General features: G+C 44.2%; 2 protein-coding genes across 4 annotated transcripts in view; one reads left to right on the forward strand and one right to left on the reverse strand.

Moving 5' to 3' along the window:
* Window positions 1-2,684, forward strand: part of RAB5A (RAB5A, member RAS oncogene family) — a 35,914-nt gene extending 33,230 nt beyond the window's left edge. For all 3 annotated transcript variants that reach the window (XM_081559370.1, XM_081559388.1, XM_081559380.1), the window contains exon 6: window positions 1,305-2,684. In XM_081559370.1, the coding sequence (XP_081415496.1) occupies window positions 1,305-1,420 (116 nt within the window). In that variant the 3' untranslated portion in view covers window positions 1,421-2,684. The remainder of the gene's footprint in view (window positions 1-1,304) is intronic.
* Window positions 2,453-21,018, reverse strand: PP2D1 (protein phosphatase 2C like domain containing 1). Its single transcript, XM_081559357.1, has 3 exons — window positions 20,846-21,018; window positions 17,447-18,516; window positions 2,453-3,661 (listed from the first exon to the last, which is right to left on the reverse strand). The coding sequence occupies exons 1-3, from the start codon at window positions 20,866-20,868 to the stop codon at window positions 2,775-2,777; spliced, it is 1,980 nt and encodes a 659-aa protein (XP_081415483.1). The 5' UTR covers window positions 20,869-21,018; the 3' UTR covers window positions 2,453-2,774.
* Window positions 21,019-22,022: the final 1,004 nt, after the last annotated feature.

Below are 22,022 nucleotides of genomic sequence, written 5' to 3' on the forward strand. Positions count from 1 at the left end.
GTCACGTATGGATGTGAGAGTTGGACGGTGAAGAAAGCTGAGCGCCGCAGAATTGATGCTTTTGAACTGTGGTGTTGGAGAAGACTCTTGAGAGTCCCTTGGACTGCAAGGAGATCCAATCAATCCATCCTAAGAGAGATCAATCCTGGGTGTTCATTGGAAGGTCTGATGCTGAAGCTGAAACTCCAATACTTTGGCCACCTCATGCGAAGGGTTGACTCATTGGAAAAGACCCTAATGCTGGGTAGGATTGGGGGCGGGAGGAGAAGGGGATGACAGAGGATGAGATGGTTGGATGGCATCACCAACTCGATGAACATGGGTTTGGGTAGACTCCGGGAGTTGGTGATGGACAGAGAGGCCTGGCGTGCTGCAATTCATGGGGTCGCAAAGAGTCAGACACGACTGAGCGACTGAACTGAACTGAACCCAAGCCATGGCTCAGGCCGAGCTGGATTCTTGCCAAGGTGGACCATCCCTGAGGCGACAGAAAGCAGCGTGTCTAGCCACCTTATGGTTGGTGCTCTTAGAGATGCTTCATATACCCCAGCATGCAAGGATCCTTGAGATCCAAGCAGACTGCATCTAGCAGGTAATTTTCTCCTAGTGGGAGCCACACTCCAGAGAATTAGCAAAGCTGAAGCCGTAAATGGCAGTTGTGGGGCTTTGTCCAAAGGTGGCCGGCCATGCTTATCTGGCTCAACACTGGAGAACGTTTTTCTGAGATAGCACCTTCAGGATCGTCCGTTTACATCAGGCAGAGCTATTGGTGAATCAGATTAGGATTCTTTATCAGCCACAAGATAGGATAACCGTTTGAAGGTAGAGGTGTATAAGCGAGGAAGAAAATAGGAGATTCAGTCTGTTATGATTTAGGATGATAATTTGCTCAGTAGAGGACACATTGTACTGAGGGAACAGTATTTTATGTCCTGACTTGTTCCAAAAAGTTCGTGGCAGCCCACAGAGCGCTGACGGGTGAAGCTGAGCTTGTTTTGTGTTTTGGCTGCGTCAGGCAGCATGTGGGATCTTAGTTTTGCCGCCAGGAACTGAATCTGTGCCCCCTGCACTGGGAGCTCAGAGTCTTAACCACTGGACCCCCAAGGAAGTCCTGCGGCTGAGCTTCTTGGTTATAAACATACTGGCTGCTATTATCTTTAGTAACTTCAGATGTCCTTTAAATAATAGGAGTACTAGTGATTACGAAATAAAGCACAACCTTTTCTGGTATTGTGAAGTGAATCTATATAAACAGTTAAATACAGCTATTCTAATTGTGTTTGTTTTGATAATTTATCCCTCAGCTAAAAAGTTGCCAAAGAATGAACCACAGAACCCAGGAGCAAATTCCAGCAGAGGAAGAGGGGTAGACCTCACCGAGCCTGCGCAGCCCAGCAGGGGTCAGTGCTGCAGTAACTGACCCTGCAGGGCGGACTCGGGGATGTTCTTCTGCTTCCTGATTGTTCGTAACGGTGGAATTGGAGCATTTAACCAGCCCAGTATGACTTCCAAAAAGAAGAGACTTAACAATAGTCAAGTTTCTAATACAGAATTATTTTAAGTGTTTTGAACTTAATTTTTAATAACATGCATGTGACCCTCTGACTAACGTTTCAGCAGCAGAAGGGGGAAGTGAGAGCTGTGCGCCCACTTGTTTCCTTGGAAGGTTAGCAGGACTCATTTCTCTTCTCCAGGGATGTAGACAAATGACTGAACCCACAGTTAACCAGCCAGTTCTGTGAAAAAAACGTGGAACTTACTCATTCGGGCTTTCCAGAAAAAACTTCTTGTTTTGGAACGAGGTTCTAAAGATATTTATGCTTAGCTGCCATATCCAGGCAACCTGTAATTTCTCTTAGTGTCCTTATTTAAAGTATACATTCCACATTTTAACAAATTCGCCGCAAGGAAACAGTCCCACATCTTCAGTGGGAAAAGATGAACGTTAGCGGCATCTGAATCATAGCTGATCCTGTTGTTGTCTAACTGGGGTGAAATGCAGCTTAAAGGACAGCGTTCCCTTCAAACATGTGAGTTCAACAAAAATGAAACAAACCAGGTGTCTGTGATTTATGTGTAATCACTGCTGGCCATTACCTAGGTTTTGTTCGGGTGTAGGGAGGGGGCCTTTGTGCCCTTTGGACATAAGTATAGTCAATGCACTAACAATTATGTACATTCAAACTTGATTATCTTAAATTCGATCTTCAGCTGTACTGTAAATAGGGTACTGCATTGTAGTCTCCGTATATGTTTATTACTTTTCTGTAATATTTAAGAGTCGCTTAAAAGTATACAAAATGTACAGTTACTAAAACAGCTAATTTTTTCCTTTTCTCCCCCTTGGAAAGGAAGGGGCTTCAATTGTTCCTACCTGGCTAGAACTATAATAAAAAATGTACCAGTAATTTGTAACATAAGTATTGGATATGTTAGTAACAATCTTGCAGTCTTGTTTTCCAAAGTTCATTTTATTTTGATCAGTATATTGCACTAACTGTTTTAGGCATTTTCATTATATGAAATCTACCATGTGTCAGAGATGACTTAATCTATTTAAGTGTTGAACTGCTAGCAGAACTTGTACATTTACAGTAATTCAAAATTAGTAAGGAAAACAGTTCACCAGTGTTTAGTTTTATATTGAGGTGCTCAGGTTGGAATAAAGTGGTATTAAAAAGCAAGTACTGGTTCCTCTCTTTTTTCACATGAACATACATATAAGTGGCATTGTGTAACCTGAAGGCTGCTTTTGTATTTTCTTCGCTGCATTCTTACACGTTGCGTGGCGCTGATGTATGGTCCTGGTGCCTGGTTCTGTGAAGACCTGTCTCCGTACTTCTCTCGGGCTGCTCCTGCCTCCGGGCTGGCAGCTGGCGCTCGGCCCCGGGCAGCAGCGCCACCATGACCGTGATGTTGTCTCTCGAGCCGGCCGCCAGGGCAGCGGTGACGAGCTCGTGGCTGACGTACGCGGCAGCGCCGTCGTAGAAGCTCGGAGCGCGCGGTTCTCTCTGTTCTCCGCTTGAATCGTTTGGCGCTCTGTCTACACTGGTCAGTCCATCAGTTCCTTTCTCACTGCAGGGATCACGATGAGTCATTCTTGGTGGAAACATTCCTGTACTTTCAGGGTCACAAATAGAATGTTTTGAAACTGACGGGTTTTCTTTTGAATTGACAGTTGACACACGTTCTTGAGATTTGCACTCAAACACTATGTGGATGTTGGTTTCTGATTTCGATGTGGCTTGTGCACCGATGGGGCACTGAGACCCTCCGGATGGTGACACTCCGTGCCCCGCGGCAGGACGCCGGGTTGCTCTGTGCGCATCGAAAGCGGACATGGCGAGTGCGGTGGCCTCCTTTGGGTCCAGAACCTCCCAGAGGCCGTTAGTGCCCAGGATGAGGAGCTGACACAAGTCGTCTACAGGCACGGAGATGGTCTGCGGTGCTGGAAGGATGAACTCTTTCAGTTCGCGGTTTCCATGGAAGCCGAGGCCTCGCGTGGTGCTCATTTGCCCCTGGAGGAGGCCGTGTGGCTCGTGGCTGCTGATGCCTGCACCCTGCCGGAGCACCCGCCGCCTCTCGTCTAGGTTCCGGGTGGTGTGCTCTTTGGTTAGGCAGAAGCCTCTCCCATTTCTGCATAAGACTGCTTGCACGTTACCTAAAAGATTATTTTTAACAATTGGTCCTAGAGATTTATAACCAGTTGTATCAAAGCATGCTGTTAACTTCATTAATTTGTTCCAGAGCACAGACAGCTGCTGCTGCTGCTGCTGCTAAGTCGCTTCAGTCGTGTCCGACTCTGTGCGACCCCATAGACAGCAGCCCACCAGGCTCTGCCGTCCCCAGGATTCTCCAGGCAAGAGTACTGGAGTGGGGTGCCATTGCCTTCTCTGGCACAGACAGCAGGCCATTTAAAAAATATTTTAAATATATGTAATATTCATATCATTATTAGAAGATTTATAGTAATTCAGATTTCAAACTGGAAGGCTCATTTATTCCTCTTAGCAAACTTAGTGTTTAAAATATATTTAGTATTGAAACAACAAACTACCGATAATGAAAAATAATCTTTTTATGAAGCAGCTTCTGAGTATAGAGTTAAGAATTAAACTTTTTTCTAATCTACATATATTACATAGAGCAGACATTTTTTTAATGTTTTGATAAATGACTTTTCAATTAAAAACACAAGCGTATGTTTGCTAGGAGTGGAGTTTGATATTTTTAACTGGTTAAAGTTAAAACCCGATTATAGGTATGAAAAGTGAAGTTGCTCAGTTGTGTCTGACTGTGTGTGACCCCATGGACTGTAGCCCACCAGGCTCCTCTGTCTGTGGGATTCTCCAGGCAGGAATACTGGAGTGGGTTGCCATTTCCTTCTCCAGGGCATCTTCCCCACCCAGGGATCGAACCCAGGCCTCCTGCATAGCAGGCAGATGCTTTACCCTCTGAGCTACCAGAGAAGCTTATTATAGGTATGGATGATTAAACAATTATAATGCCACTGTTAATGTCCATCTTACTGGGTTTATTTTGTGTGTTACAATGCCGTCAGCCCTGGGAATAGAAAATAACGCAGCATTAGTGTGTGAAGTGGATAATATTTAGCCAACATTAAACCCTTTGATTGAAAACTGAGGGAGGTCTTAGAGTTTGTTCATGCTTCAGACAAACCTGTGATGTGTGCCTTACTGAAATCCTAAGAAAATTTAAATGTCATCCTTTGAAACAGTTTGAAGGATAGTTGTATTACCGAACTTTTCTTTGGTATACAAAAAAACAATGTTTTTTTTTCATTTGTTAGGAAAAAGTGATCTTCCCAAAGTTTTTAGGAACATAATTGTATGTTTATAATACCTACGAGAATTAATATTCCTGGAATTTACATTAGAATTTACATTAGAATTTTCTGATTTCAACCTTGGTACTGTACCTGGAATCAGAATTTTGTTGTTGTAGCCCTTAATTTCTTAATCCCCTCATACTTTAGGTAAAGGATTTAGGTGTCAGAAGGGTAAGTTTCACACACCTAATCTGGATAGAGCCTGAGTTGGTAAAGCATTAGCTTGGGCATAAATGGAACCTGTTGGCTTATTTACATAATGGAAATTGCTAATATCTACTGGATATTAGATAGTATCTAATAATAATAAAAGCTACTGCTGCTGCTGCTAAGTCGCTTCAGTCATGTCCAACTCTGTGCGACCCCATAGACGGTAGCCCACCAGGCTCCCCCGTCCCTGGGATTCTCCAGGCGAGAACACTGGAGTGGGTTGCCATTTCCTTCTCCAGTGCATGAAAGGGAAAAGCGAAAGTGAAGTCGCTCAGTCGTGTCCGACTCTGAGCGACCCCATGGACTGCAGCCCACAAGGCTCCTCCATCCATGGGATTTTCCAGGCAAGAGTACTGGAGTGGGGTGCCATTGCCTTCTCCGAATAAAAGCTACTGGATGGGACCAAAACATGACTATGTGAACAATTTTGGAAACTTGATAACTGTAAGTGATAGTCCTCAAAACTGCATGACCTCTTTTATTTATTTGTGGTTTGGTTATTAACGGTTTCTATTAACTTTTCTGCTATTCTGTTGACACTGCAGAAGATAAATCAGTAAAATAATTCTTGACTTTTGCTAGTTGTAAGTTATGATTGTGCCGACAGAGTAAACTGAACTGTTGTTAGCAGAACACATGGTTCAGTTCCTCTTTTAAATTAGAAAATGTCTGTGCGCACCTACACATCTCAATAGTGTGACCGTAGCTCTGAAAACGGGGGCTCACAGTAGTGAAATCCACTGACTTCCTGAATGTTTTATTTGCATGTGGCACGCCAGAGCTCACTCAGCACAAAGCACTGTTTCCTCTGTGTGGTTTGAAAAGAACTGAATACAATGATCTAGTTACAGCGGAAGGGAATAAGTTGGTATTTTGATTTTAGTTGCCTGTGCAGAGAGCTTGGTAAAGATACGTACTACTGTTGCCTTTTTTTTTTGATTGTTGTGCTACAGAGTAGGAAATGCCATTTTGGTTGATTTTATTATTGTGGACATCCCTTGAGCTCAGCACAAATGAATTTTCAGAAATTGAGGACACTAAGTAATAGCTTCAGGTTTTGTCCTGCCTTTGACTTGCATGAGTGAGTTATTTAATTACTTTGACAGTTTATTCATCCTGATAAATGCTGCCTTCTGAATAACTCACCTCCTTACCTGTGGGAATTTGCATGAAGGAAGGAGGGGTGCCCGGTGTTTCTCAACTATTCATGTATCACTCAGGAGATACAGGATAATCAGGAAGATCCCTCAGGCCCTGCAAGGGCCTTCCTGGCACGCAGGGTGAACAGCGGACGCGTGCCTGGTGTGTATCTCCTGAACCTGGGCAGCTAAGCTGTCAGCTGCAGACAGAGTTGTTGAAAGCCACTGACTACATTGCTGAGAGCTAGAGTGGAATAATGAACAGAAACTTCAAGGAAAATAGGAAATTGGAGGGAGGTTTAAAAGTAACCGTCAAGGTCCACGTGTCCTGGGGAATTGAGGCAAAAGATAAGAGCAAAGTTGGCAGTTTGAGAGCGCGGTCGCCCTTCAGGGAGGGGTCCTGTGAAACGTGGAGGAAATGAGAGGGACACGTGGTGAACTGTGATGAGGACCCTCCCCCGAAACGCAGCGGACCTGAGCGACCCGGAGAACCCGAATCCCTGGCCATAAACACAGCTTTCAGTAGTTGGAGAGACGGTGCTCTTCAGAACAAAATGGAACGGGGACTAGAAGGGCGACGTGTTCAGGGGCATTCGTCAAATGGGAATTGAGAAGAACTGCTTTGAGAGGACACGGAAGCCTTTCTAAGACAGCGTGTGTATTCGTTACGCAAAAGGCAATGAGGTAGCTGTCCCCTGCAGTTGCCGGGTTGTCTCTAGTTTGTGAAAAGGAAGTCTCCCTGGAACTTCAGAGTGACCTCTGGAATCCCATACAGGGAGTTCTAGGCCTGAATGGGCGAGGTCAGTTTTTTTTCCTTCCGCTAAGGCCATCAAGTTCACTGTTAAAAATAACAGGAAAGTTTTAGGAAAGGACTGGAGGGAAGAGGAAGAGAAATGCTCTGTGGTGCTAACAAAAGGAAGCATGCCTAGTATGCCTGAGGGCCCCGGGCTAAAAAGAGGCTTGGTTCAGCAGCAGGACTGTGGACCAGAACCTGACATACGGGACATCAGCCCCAATTCTGTCGGTGCGTCTCTCATTAAGGCACTTTATTTCTCTGAGTAACATTTCATCATTAAGTAGACAGTTTTCACTGTACGTTCAAAAAGATCCCTTTGTTTTTGTAAGATGTGTAAGCATGAAACTCACCTTCACCATTTTCCATCTGCAGTCTGAAGAGTACTTAACACTTCATCCTCAACTGTCTGTCAAATATTTGTTGTGTACATATGAGTCCACCCCCAGCCCACCCCTTAAAAGGAAGGTGGGGACGGAAACGTCTACAAAAGGTGAATGTTTTTTAAGAATACGGGGTTTTTTTTCCTGCTTAAGATAACTCTGGAGTTGAATTGTGTTTTACGGGAAAAGATGGGGCTGGAAATAATTTTAAAAGGCACTTATTAAACCATCTTTAAGAACAATCATTTCTAGATAGAATCACAACAGATGAAAATATCTGCAAACACACCATCAGTCATGAAAAGAGAAAGGAGAGGACCTAGGCGTGAAGGGACACCTCCGACACAGGAAGCTGCTGGTTAAGGAACTGTGAGCGAAGGGGGAGTAGTGGGCCAAGCCACGCTTGGTCTCTGGATCTGGAGCAAGCTCACGGGACAAAACACCAGGACACGAGGAAACAAGGCCTCGTTCAAAGAAGCAATTAACAAGAATGTATCATCCAGACATAAAGATACCGGAATAGCAGATACACTAAAACACTTCAAGATCACGAAGGAACAGAATCTGTAACGGCTGAAGCCCAGAGTACGCCAAGAGCACAAGCCCACCTTCAGCTGAGAGCGTTTATTGAGCTCAGTGGGTGACCTTAGACTTTTCTATGGAACAGGAAACGAAGTCTAGGACTTGTTTAGGTTGGAGACTGGTGGTTCTCCCCAGCAAAGCCAGGACCACAGACGACCACGCCCTCACTGAACAGAAATAGATGCCCCTCATCCAGACTGCCAGAAAAATGAACTATTTCAAAATAGATGCTCAACAGTGGAGCAAAGAAAGGGAACCACAAAGCATTTGGAAGCACAACCTTTGTGTATCTGTAGTCTGGAAAATCTCAAATTGATCGTTTAAGTCAGGTTGATAGTGTAAACAGGCAGGGATCAGGTGGTGGTCAGGCCTGACACAGGCCTCAGCTAAATCCTCCCAAGTATTAATACAGGGAATTTCTCTGCTTCCGGCCAAGATACAGTGACAGTCACTGGACTTACCCTCTGATCTGTGTTGAGGAGACAGAACTGAGAGTCCAGGGAGACCGAGGCAGCCAGACTTCCCCAGGGAAAGCAGCAGAGGGAAGGGTGCTCGGAGACCGCCAAGGTCTGCAGAGACGTGTCCCTGGGGGTTCAGCCAGGTCCTGATCGGTGTGTGTGAGGAACCCCCCGACCCCAGCACTGGCAAAGAGCTGTCAGATCCATCAGCAGAACGTGGCTGCGGACACACCAGACTAGAACAACTCACCCGTGGGTCACTGAGGAGTGTACTTACGAAGGGCTTGCTCAACCCGAATCAGACACTGCTCTGAATTTATCTGACAAACCGTAAAAGTAAAATCGGAAAGGATCAAATGTTTCTAAGTAACTCCACCCTAGAACAAAGCTCAAGAAGTTAAAAAAATTTTAAAAATCCATATACTACCCCCCTTCTAAGACCCGTGAATATGATTTTATTTGGAAACAAATCTTTACAAGTGTAACTAGGTTAGGGTTTGAGATGGATTATCCAAGTTGATTCTAAACCCAAAAAGTATTGTCATAGAAGAGACACAGGGAGAGGAGCAGACAGTCAGTGAAGACAGGGATCCCCCCAGGAGTCTAGTGGTTAAGACTGTGCTTCCAGATGCCGGGGTGCAGGCTCATTCCCTGGGGGGGGAACCAGGATTCCATCCCACATGCCAAGTGCCTGCCCACCCCCCAAAAAAACAGGAAGATATTGGGAGGGTTTTTGGCAACTACGGGGCTTCCCTACTGGCTCAGGTAGTAAGGAATCTGCCTACAATGCAGCAGACCTGGGTTCAATCCCTGGGTCGGGAAGATCCTGGAGAAGGGAATGGCAGCCCACTGCAGTACTCTTGCCTGGAGAATCCCGTGGATGCAGGAGCCGGGTGGGCTCAGTCCATGGGGTCGCAGAGTAGGACACGACTGTGCGACTAACTTTCACTTTTGCAACTACAGGCCAAGAAGTACCTGGATCCACTAGAAGCGGAAAGAGGCAAGGGAGAATCCTTCCCTGGAGAATCAGGGGAGCATGGCCTTGGAAACGCTTTGATCGGGAGCATCTAGTCTCCAGAACTGTTAGAGAAGGGATTTTTGTTGTGTTAAGCTGCTAAGTTCAAAATAATTTGTTATGGCAGCCCTGAAAAACTAGAACACAAAGTGTGCAAATGAGTCGGGAAATACTACCCATAATAAAGCAAAAAAAAATCCATTGAAACCAATGCAGAAATGACACAGATACTGGAATTAGTAGAATTAGTAGGAAGAACTCTCAAAGTTGTAAGTGGAGTGCATTTGTTCAGGAAGTTAAATATAGGCGTGGAAATGAAAGAAAGTGAAAGTGAAGTCGCTCAGTCGTGTCTGACTCTTTGTGACCCTATGAACTGTACTTCGCCAGGCTGCTCTGTCCATGGGAATTTCCAGGCAAGAATACTGGAGTGGGTAGCCATTCCCTTCTCGGGGTATCTTCCCAACCCAGGGATCAAACTCAGGTCTCCTGTGTTGCAGGGAGACTTTACCGTCTGAGCCACCAGGGAATCCCATAGGCATGGAAGATAATTTTAAAAATCAAAATTCTGAAGATAAAAAATACAAAATATAAAATGAAATGTGGATTTCCCTGGTGGCTCAGTGGTAAAGAATCTGCCTGCCAGTGCAGGAGATATGAATTTAACCCCTGGTCCCAGAAGATCCCACAGGCCATGGAGCAACTAAGCCCACGCGCCAGAACTTTGGAGCTTGAGCTCTACAGTCTGCAAGCACAGCTACTGAAACCTTCGTGCCTAGAGCCCGAGCTCCACCAGAGGAGCCGCCACTGAGAAATGCCTGTGCGGCAGCGAAGACACAGCACAGCCAAAAATGAATAAAAAGGAAGATGCACTGGACATGATTAACAGCAGACTCTATATCCCAGAAGAAAAGGTTAGATTACTGCAGAGTAATGTGAGTGAATGTCTGCTCAGTCACGCCTAACTCTTTGCGACCCCATGGACTATAACCCACCAGGCTCCTCTGTCCATGAGATTCTCCAGGCAAGAATACTGGGTGGGTTGTCATCTCCTCCAGGGGATCTTCCCGACCCAGGGATCAAACCTGATCTCCTGCATCTCCTGCAATGGCAGGTGGATTCTTTACCACTGTGCCACCTGGGAAGCCCATTGCAGAGTAAGGATCTCTGAAAATCTGCTCCTCAGTAAAAGGAGGGAGAGCACTGTGAAAAGCTGTTAAAGTTGACTTTTCTAGAATGCTGGAAGTTGACTAAAGCCTTGCAAAAATCTGAGCATTATTGAAGAGAGACAGCTTAAAGTAGGAATTAATAAAAATAGAAGTGATTATGGCCTTGTAACTTGACCTACTCCAAACCTTTTCTCTTTAGCTTTGCAGTAGCCTTGAAAACCAAAAGTTTTATAATGAAAACTAACAGTCCGGTCTAGAAGCCTCTGCAGGGGAAAGAATGGCTTTGGACCTCCCTAAAAATCTACCCTCAGAGAAATGTCACTATTTGGACTGTATTGCAGTCACCTGAAGAAAGCTCCATTTTCAAATCTTGTCATCATCTGGTCTGACTCAGAGCTTAGTCTGTGCAAATAACTGACCCTCAGTGTGTTTGCCAGGCTTCCCAAATGACATTAGTGGTAAAAAAATCTGTCTGCCAATGCAGGAGATATAAGAGATGCAAGTTCGATCCCTGGGTTGGGAAGATCCTCTGGAGGAGGGCATGGTAACCCACTCCAGTATTCTTGCCTGGAGAATCCCATGGACAGAGGAGCCTGGTGGGCTACAGTTCATAGGGTCACAGAGAGTTGGACACGACTGAGGGACTTAGTAGTATGTATGCTGACAACAATCAGTGGCAACTGTTTAAGAGTACAGTTGCCTGAAGCAGTGATGACAAGAGACTGATCCCAGCATCCAATAAAATGTATAAGAAACAGCTGAATAATGAGACTCTGTAGAGGGTTTTGAAAAGCTCAAATATATTCCTGGGAAAATAGAAAAGGGTGCACACCTGGCTGACTGTGTACCTGCCCAGGACCTGAAGAGCCCTGATGACTCACCTGTGGATGGTCTTCAGGACTGACCCAAACAGGAAGTAAAAGCTTAGGCAGCGTTGTAAACCACCTGCTATTTTTTACAAGACAAGCTTCAAGGAGACCCCTTCAGCAAAGACTGGAAGACATATGTGTTAGTACTTGGTGTTTAAGGAGATCTTCATCTAGTTCTTAGGTGAACACTAAGATAACCAACCAAGCAGAGGCTTTGTGTCTACACATGACACAGCATATAGACTCTAGAACATTGGTTCTAGAAAGTCACAAAAGTCTAGAAAGTCACAAAACAGTAGCAACAACAAAGCCTGGAGAGGCAGGACATCCATATTATTTTAAATGTGCACTTTTCAACAACAACAAAAAAGAATAATGAGGCAGGCGATGAAGCGTGAAAGTACAGACCACACACAGGAGAGAAGTGAAGCCACGGAGACTGTCCCTGAGGAATTCTAGGCATTAGGGTTACCGTCCCCAAAAGACAAACACTGTAGAAGTTATAAATATGTTTAAAGGGAAATACGGCTGAAAGTGAAAGCACGAGAACACCAATCCCCCGAATTAGAAACTATCAATAAAGAGACGGCAATTGTAACAAGCACATCAAAATTCGGGAGTTGAAAAGTACAATGTCTTAAATGAAAAATTCACTAAAATGAACTCAATCAGATTTGAGCTGACGGAAGAATCAGCAAATTTGATTGATAAATTGAGATCATCCAGTCTGAACAAGAGAAAAAATAAAAAGAATGAAGTAATGTGAACAATCTCAGAGACTTATGAGTTACCACCAAATACACCAACATACATGTAATGAAAGAAGAGAGAAGTGGGGAAAAGACTGTTTGAAGAAATAATGGCCAAAAATGCCCCAAATTTGAATAAAAATATCCAAGAAGCTCAAAAAACTTGAAATAGTATAAATTAGAGGTCAGTACTTAAACACGTCATAATCAAACTGTCAAAAAACAAAGGAAAAAAGAATATTGAAAACCGCATGAGAAAAGTGACTCATTACCTACAGCCGAGGAATATTCAATAAGATCAACAATTGTGTCTCATCAGAAACCACGGAGGCTAGGTGGCAATGGCATGACAGTCAAAAGGCAAACTATCCTTTTAACAATGAAGAAATTAACATGCTCCCAAGTAAACAGAGACTAAGAGAATTCATCACTAGCAGATCTGCCATAATAAGGGGGTCTGTCAGATTAAAATGAACACACTAGACTGGAAGTTGAACCCACCCACAGAAAAGAAAGGTCACTCCTGTTGTCTTTCAGTATCAGGAAGCAGTGGTTGTAGGACTCCCTAAAGATATCAGTGGGTATTCAAGATCCACCAAAATCTGTGGGTATTCAAGTCTAACAGCCAGCTCCGCCCCCATATCCGCACAGTCACAGATTCAGCCAACCATGGATTGTGTAATAGGTATTTACTATCGAAAAATTTCTGCATATAAGTAAACCCACACAGTTGAAATTCATGTTGTTCAAGGCACAACTATATATAGGTAAATATAAAAACAGTAAAAACTACTTTTTAACACTCTTCTCCTGTCCTGCATGAGACAAGAATTATAAAACATTTTTAGGCTTGTGCTGTGTAAAGATGTAATTCTATAAAGTGCAAAGAAGGTGGAGGAACCAGAGCTATACTGGACCAAAGATGTTGTATATGTCTTTTTGAAATTAAATTGGTGTGAATCCAAGCCAAATTGTTTTTAAGATTTTATTATAATCTTCAGGATAGCCACTAAATTTTTTTAATATATAGGAAGAGAAACACAGGAATCAAAATAGAAAACTAGACAATATCTAATACAAAAGAAAGCAGTAATGATAGAAAAAAGAGATCGAAAGCTAACAGCAAAATATCTGACATATATCCTACCTATTAAATGTAAATGAATTACTTACTTGAATCAAAAGGGAAAGATTTGCAAAATGGAACAGCAAACCAACAGGCACAGTGGCAGGCTGAATAAAGCCCCCAGAGGCATCAGAACCTAACTTCTGGGGCCTGGAAGTGTTACCTTAAAGGGCAAAGAGTTTGAAGATGTGACTTTGACCCTGAGATGCTTACACGGGATTGTCCGGGTGGGCTCTAAATGCAATCACAGGCAGGAGGTTTGGCTATAGACACAGAAGAAGGAAATGTGCCTGTGGAGGCACACTTGACTGATGTGGCCACAACCCAGGGAATGCTGGCAGCCAGACAGAAGCTGGAAACAGGAAACAGATTCCTTCCCACCCCCTCCGGAGGGTGCTGCCGTGAAGATATTGGGCTGGTTATGCTGATGCAGAAGGTTTTGAACCGTGAGAGAATAAATTTCTGTTGTTTAAGCCACCAAGTTTATGATAAATTTGTAATAGCAACCACAGGGAATGAAGACAAGCAATATCCAACCATAGCTGTCTATGAAGACACTTGATTCAAAGACAAACAAACTGAACGTACAAGGCTGGGGAGAAAGGACTACAGCCGTGAGTGCACCGAAGGCCGAGGAGACGCACACTCGCCCCGGTGAGAAAGGACTGCAGCCGTGAGTGCACCGAAGGCCGAGGAGATGCACACTCGCCCTGGTGAGAAAGGACTGCAGCCGTGAGTGCACCAAAGGCCGAGGAGACGCACACTCGCCTCGGTGAGAAAGGACTGCAGCCGTGAGTGCACCGAAGGCCGAAGGCCGTGGAGACGCGCACGCACCCCGGTGAGAAAGGACTGCAGCCGTGAGTTCACCGAAGGCCCCGGAGACGCACACGCGCCCTGGTGACTCTGCGCATCGTGAGTTATGTCAGTAGAGCTATTAAAAATGGAAGTACTGGGGAAAAGATCTAAGAGCTCAAATGAAAATCCCTAATGTTTATAAGGACTAGTGTGGTTAATTAAAAACATAAAGTTTGTGGTTTATTTGATATTATAAAGAAGTGTGTGTTTCCATATCAATATGTTTATTAGTGTTCTAATCCTATGCTGCTGCTGCTGCTGCTAAGTCTCTTCAGTCGTGTCCGACTCTGTGCGACCCCATAGACGGCAGCCCACCAGGCTCCGCCGTCCCTGGGATTCTCCAGGCAAGAACCCTGGAGTGGGTTGCCATTTCCTTCTCCAGTGCTAACCCTATGAGGATTAACTGAAGTAAAAGAGCACCAAGAGAAATTATAAAATGCAATGCAAATGAGAACTGCTAAGAACAAAAAACCAAGAACGTCTGTTTTGAAGAATCTTTTCCCACATGCACAAATTCAACATTTATTCAATGGCTTTATCACCATATTTGTGTTTCATAATAAAGTGAGGTGGGTTTGTTTTTTTGTTTGTTTGTTTTTTGTTTTAATTTCAGAGTTATGGTGATACTGGTATTTAATAAATTTCAAACAAAGAAAAATTAATTTCCTTGCTAGCTTTATAGGTCTTATTTTATAAAATACAAAATATGCTCCTGATAAATTTGTGTCCAAATTTATTTTTTTGTAACTCACTTAAATTACTTTCTTTGAGGAGCACTTTTATATTATAAATCATGGCCTCCCTTTCACACGGTGAGTTTTTTTCCTCTACTTATTTGTTTCTGTTAAAACGAAGGATGGCTAAATGAAACCATTTTAACACAACACATTTTAACACAATTATTTAACACAATTCCTGTAAGTAAGATCCAGCAAATGTTTGACCTAGAGATTAGAACCTGCCAAACAGCAGTGAATGAGCTTGGAAATAATGAATCAGAGTAAACTGAACATTTGATGATAGTATCTCCTTACTGAATATCTCATAAATTTTCCTTTCATTTTCCAAACCCTGATATCAAGCGATACACTCTAACAGAGGTCCCAAGTCCAAGGATATGGGTCAGTTCCCAGGATAGTCTGAAATCTGAAAATCCTCCATCCCTGAGGTAGGCCTGCTCTGAAGCACTTTGGAACGTCAGGGTAGAACCTGAGAAATGGCAAAGACCCTGAAGAAACTGGCATTGCACTTGCCTCCTTGGTTTTGCTTAATTTGCAGTCTTCATTTTGGGCTCACAGCCAGAGCTAGATCAGAAACAGGCCAGCTTCCAACGACCTTGACATTGTAATGGTCTCGGTGGGTCTATCTAGCCCTGCTTTGGAGTCAAAGTCCTCCTCCCTGAGGCCCAGACTCTTCAGACTCTAGAACAATCCCCTTTAGAGGCAGCTTGATTTCCATCTCCAGTTCCTATTACCTCTGACACCTTAAACAGATAATTTCACCTCTCGAGTTTCCATTCTCTCCTCTGGAAAGTCGAGTCAACACCACTTAGAAATGGTGGCAGGGGTTGAGAAAGAGATAGAACAGATTTTGCTTAAGGATCCAGACTTAAAATGATCAGTAAATAAGTCCTAGAGATGGAATGCACAGTATCGGGAAAAGAGAGAAGATATATATTTTAATCATCAAACTTGTGAAGAGACTAGAACTTCCAGCCACTGAAAAGAAATGATAATTATGTAATGTGATAGAAATGGTAATTATTGCTACTATGGCAAACATGTTACAATAGAAAAATGTATCAAATTAACATGTACCTCTTAAACTGACAGAATGTTACATATCGAATATGTATTTTTTAAAAGCAGTATTTAGATATCCTTCGATATGAGAATTCTTGGAAGACTACGTGAGAAATCACTCTACATTCAATATTCAATAAGTGGACACTGTCATTAATGATAATTCTACCCAAGAAAGGGTGGTGGAACCCTGGTTAAGCATCTCATGGAACTCAGGTTAACTTGGCTGAAACTTTTTTACCTCCAGGCTTTCCATTTTGGCAAGCTCCTTAGCTAAAACTTTAGAGTGCAGGTCAAAAGAATTGCTTCTTGGACTTCCCTGACGGATGGGAAGCCGCCTGCCAATGCAGGGGACACAGGTTCAATCCCTGGTCTGGGAGGATTCCACATGCTGGGAGGCAGCTAGGGCCGACCACCGCAGCTACTGAGGCTGAGCTCCACAACGAGGGAAACCTCACCGTGAGACGCCCTCGCAGCCCGGGGGAGGGCAGCCCCTGCTCTCTGCAGCCGGAGAAAGCCCACAACGAGGACCCAGCACAGCCACAAATAAATGCATGAATAAATACAAATTAAAATAAAATTTAAAAAGAATTGCTTTTTAAATAAAATTAAAAGACTCCAGCCAAATATTTTGGAGCAGCATATATGTGCCTAGGGACTGGCCTGGTGTTCCAGTGGTTAAGACTCCCCCTTCCAATGCAAGAGACGCAGGTTCGAGCCCTGGTTGGGCAACTGAGGTCTCCATATGCCAAGTGGTGCGGCAAAAAAGATGAAAAAAGAAAAACCCACACCTGTAACACAGAGTCGTGAATGACTGTTTCCTCCAAGATGAAACTGATGCGGCTTGGCCAGTGAGCACAAGAATGACCTCCTGCAAACGTGTGAGTTACCAGAGTAACTGACCACTTTGAGCAGCTATATTAACAACACTCAAAGAACTTTCCTTTCTCCCAAAAGAGGGAAGTGTGGGAAATGTTTTGGTTCCATTCAAATCTAAGCAAGTGTAATATATTTGCTTTGCCTTTATCAATTGCTGTATGACTACCCCATTTAGAAAACTTCATATTTGGATCACATTGTTTCAAATATGTGCCTTTTTGAGAATTACAATTCATTTTGTGCCTGCAATGTGAATCTAAACTGTGGTTGTTTGTTGATCATTTCTTAAACTGGTCAATGAAATCTCTAGGCATTAATAAGTTACTAAATAACAGATCAGTAGATAATTCTGGAATGGGAGAAGGCAATGGCACCCCACTCCAGTACTCTTGCCTGGAAAATCCCATGGATGGAGGAGCCTGGTAGGCTACAGTCCATGGGGTCGCACAGAGTCGGACACGACTAAAGCGACTTAGCAGCAGCAGCGGCAGATAATTCTGGAAGCATGAGAGGTTTGCTGCCAGGAATAAAACATATTAAGATGTAATCTGCTACCATTCAATATACATACCAGCATTTGCAACGTGTAGCACTCCAGTGGTGACATTTGGCACTCCTGGGAAAATGTGCCTATCTGCCAAAGCACCAAGGTCATCGATTCTTCCCCAAGGCTTCCTGGCTTCGGGACTCTCCAGACTGCTTTCCAGGATGCAAGCAACTGCGGAACAGCCACTCCATTGCACCCTGGACACTTCTTTCCTTCCAAGACGTAAAAGCCTGTCCATTCTCCAAAATGCTTTGGCAAAGGCTTTGTGTATGTTCTCATATACACTTTTCATTCCTTTTGTCCATTTCTTTTTTGAGGAGAAGGAGTCTTCTATCGCTCTGTAGTCTTCTCTAAACACTGTGTTGAAAGAATCGATTACTTTTTGCTCTTCAGGAGTCATCTGGTAAGAAGGATCAAGTCTGGAAAGTTGATGGAGAAGTAAAACTGGGAGTTCCGTTGAGGTCAAGTCGGCCGCTGAGGCTCCGTGATGTCCATCAAACAAACCCAAAAAACACACATTGGGTTTACTGCCAAAATTATTCAAGACAATGAATTTATCATTCATGTCAACTCTCCATGTGGAATTCCTGTCTTTGCAAATAGCTGCTCCTTTAATTAAGAGGTGGCCGGCTTTTTGAGGATACACGGTGCTCTCGCAAACGCTCTCCATAATCCGATAGTCGGCCGGCGCCCGTCTGCCCCGCAGCAGCTCAAACGCGTTATTCACGCTCCGCAAGGCGGTTTCGTTGAACGCGAACGACGACAGCAGCTTAGCGATGACGGACTGTCTCCGCTCTACGATCGCTGCGAGCCCTGGTTTCTCCCCGCCTGTCCACTGCAAGCCCAGTGTGCTCAGAGCCACGTGCTGCTTTTTGTGGAGGAAAACTCCAGGCAGGCCAATTTCATGCTTGCAGATGGAACAGGGGAACGTGATCATATCACTATAGTCCTGCGCTGGAAAGTGCTTTTCAAAGACTTCTTTTGATGGTCTCTTCTTCTTCCTTTTAAAATGCTTTCTTTTCCATGTCAGTGGGACTTCAAACTCTGAATCAGTTGGTTTTCTCGTGTACAATTGCCTTGATTTCCAAAACACTCTGCAAACAGGATGAAAGATATTTACACGCCAGAAATGAGGCAATTTGCAATTTGCTTTGACTCCTCGAGATTTAATATTGGTCTAAAATATTCTGATTCCTCTTTCTGTGATTCCTCCTCCAAAATACAGAGTACCAACCCAAGGAATTGGTGACTGGCCTGTGTAGGCCCGAGTGAAATTAGGCAAAATCTCTAGAAAGCCAGACAGACCTCTAAGAACAAATAGAGAAATCAGCATAATACTTTATCTGGGCAAGTGAAGGTATATGCTTGAGCCTTAGCAATGTGATTTCAAGTATGAGCATAATTATTTTTATACTTAAATTTTTCGTAATAATAAAATAATTTTATTATATAATAATATATATAATATAAAGAGATATAATAATTTTTAAAAGCACTTTTGTCCTAATTAAAGCATTCTCAAGAAGATGAGTGGGAGATGTCTTTGACCTGGGTGCGTTTCATGTGCTGCTTTCCCTGCGTGTTTAAATCCCCGCTATGCGCAGCTCTATTGGATGTAGCCACTCATCCCTACAGTAACATTTCATTCACCAATTTCCACTTCATAAATGCTCGTTGATCTATTAGCCTATTAGCAAACTTTCCTGGCTTTGCCTCACCAACCAATTTTTGTTTCTCCTTTTCAATGGAAAATTTAAACAATACACAAGAATGGAAACATGTAATGAGCCCCCATCACCAGCTTCAGCCATTACGCACATTTCTTCACTCTCGTTTCCTCTGTGTCCTCAACCACATATTATTTCATTTTACTCATTTCTTTACTGGAGTATTTTAAAGCACATCCTCCAATTCTATCAATCTCAGTCATCACTTCAGTACTTAGTCAGCACGCATTCACTTCCTCAATATCTGCCACAGGCCAGCTACTGTGCAGCTACAGTGCAGCTTAGGAATAAAGTTGGTGTCCTGGCCTTGAAGCTACGAGGGGAGGAGCCTGTGGCTTCATCCACACGCTCATACGAAGAACCAGACAGGTCCGATGGAGCCGGGGCAGAGCCCTGTGATAAGGCCCAACCAAGGGCCCAGCCCTTCAGCTGCGTAGGAAATGGGCACCGCGACAGCTGAGCTGACTCAAGAAACACTCAGTTGAGAAAAAGCAGCAAGGGCTCCAAGGCAAACCCATGGGGTGACCAGTTAGCAGGCAGGAGGGGGAAGAGGGCCCAGCCAAGGAGCTGGACAGGCAAGCAGAGCAGGGTGGGAAAATGGGCGCTGGGAAAACTTTTCAGCTCTTCTGACCAAAATAAATATCAAATATCTTTTAACTGCTATTATTGTTTACTATTTATGTAAAGAATACAGTTTTTCTGAGGCTTGTCAAATTACTGGGACCATATATAGTGCACACTAATACTATATAGTTAGACCTAGAGTCTTCAAATAAAAATCAAGTTGTCTCAGCACTTTATTTTTCCGTCTATAGAGGATAGCCATAACACAACCCTCTCTCACATAGAGCAATTCTGGGAAAGTAACATGTTCGTTCATTCATTCAACAAACACTAGGGGGCCTGCCATTTGCCAGGGACTGTTTTATTTGCTTGGGACAGAGAGGTGAACAAAGGCATTGTCTGTGATTAAGCTTATAGCCTCATATGAAAACAGACAATAACTAAAGGAAACATGGAACCTGATACCATCAGACAGAGAACTACTGGCATGAAAAACAGAGCAGAATAAGGGTAGAGAGGACTTCCCCAGAGGTCCAGTGGTGAAGCAGCTGCCTGCTAAGGCAGTGGACAGGGGTTCGATCCCCAGCCGGGGAAGACCCCAGCTGCCACTGGGCAGCTGAGCTCGTGAGCCACAGCTACAGAGCACCTGGAGCCCGCGCTCTACGGTGAGAGAAGCCGCCTCGGTGAGAAGCCCTCGCTCACGGCTGGAGAGGAGCCCACTCACTGCAGCAGGGAAAGCCTGCAGGCAGAAATGAGATCCCGTGCAGCCAAAAATAAATTAAAAATAAATAAATAAACTTTTAAGAAAAGAATAAGAGTAGACAAAGAGGGATTTCTGGGTGGTCCAGTGGTTCAGACTCTGAGCTTCCAATGCAGGGGCACAAGTTCAAGCAGTGGTCAGAGAAGGTCCCGCACGCTGTGTGGCAAGGTCAAAAAAACAAAAAAAAAAAATGGAGAGACAGAAGCACTTTTAGTATAAGGTAGTTGATGAATATATCACTCTTCCATGAACATAGTCTACCAGGAAGTCATGGTTTCATTTGACGACTGAGAAAGCGGAGGAAAAAGAAGCCTGCTGATATAATTGTTTACTAACTACATTTGTTATCCGATACAAATAGAACAAAATTACCTGAAAGCACTGTTCAGCTCCATGCTCCTTCCTTCGCCTCTTCACCAGTGTTCCCCAGCCCCCATTCCGCCAGCCTGCCTGACGATGGTGGCGGTAGGAGTGGGGTGATGGGGACTGTGTTGATGGCAGGGGGAGCGTCCCCTGGCTTGGTCATGGACCTCTCCGTGTGGAATGTTTGCTACATCATCTGGGACCTCAGTCAGAACTGACTCTGATTCTGAAGGACTATGAAGCAATAAGGGCACAAATTGTGCTAAGTAACAAACTTGTCTTTGAAATTTCTGAAAGAAGGATCATTCGTTGAATATACTGTCTTATGCCTGCATGATCAGATTCAAAAAATGAAAGGAGTGCCTATCAACTCATGTCAACTAATTGTCAATTAAGTTGTGTTCCCACTCAGGGGAAAGGTATCTTGGGCCATCTCTCCAGGACTTGCCTTCCTCCCTGTCCTAGAGAGCCTGTCTGCTCCATCCTGCTGCTGCAAATCTTTGCTTGAAAGTTATAGCCCCTCCCTTTTTTTTGGACTTTTTGTTTCTTGAGGCTGACTTCTTCCTGGCTGATACATTTAGTTCCTAGGCTCTTTGAAGCTGCCCTCCCTGCAATGGAACCGCTTGATCACCAGGAAAGTCCTGGTTCCTAGGTTCTTAATCCACAGCTGTATTCCACTTTCTCATCCTGGGATGGATTAGAACTAGAGTCCAAGTGTAGCTTGTTTTCATATTGAAGATTGGACAAGCCCAGCTACTTACTTGACATCACTACGGGCACATATCCCAGTCAACCCAAAGTTATACATCCAAAATGGAACTCACTACGTTTCCTCCAGGCTTCCCAGGTGGTGTGGTGGCAAAGAATCCACGTGCCAATGCAGTAGATGCAGGAGACTCAGGTTTGATCCCTGGGTCGGGAAGATCCCCTGGAGAAGGGAATGGCAAACCACTCCAGTATTCTTGCCTGGAGAATCCCATGGACGGAGGAGCCTGGCTGGCTACAGTCCACGGGGTCGCAAAGAGTCAGACCCCACTGAGCACTCACACACTCACCTTTCCTCCAGAATCACCTCCCACCGTTAACTTGCTGAGGCTGGAGACAGCATTGGCCTGGGTTCCTTTCCCTGCGGTTCCAAATTAGGGTTGGCCAAGAAGGGGGTCTGGGGGGGCATCGCCTCTAAGGG

The sequence above is a fragment of the Giraffa tippelskirchi genome, chromosome 2 (assembly GCF_054371585.1).
Source record: "Giraffa tippelskirchi isolate mGirTip1 chromosome 2, T2T-mGirTip1v1.2.pri, whole genome shotgun sequence".
Taxonomy (NCBI): Eukaryota; Metazoa; Chordata; class Mammalia; order Artiodactyla; family Giraffidae; genus Giraffa; species Giraffa tippelskirchi.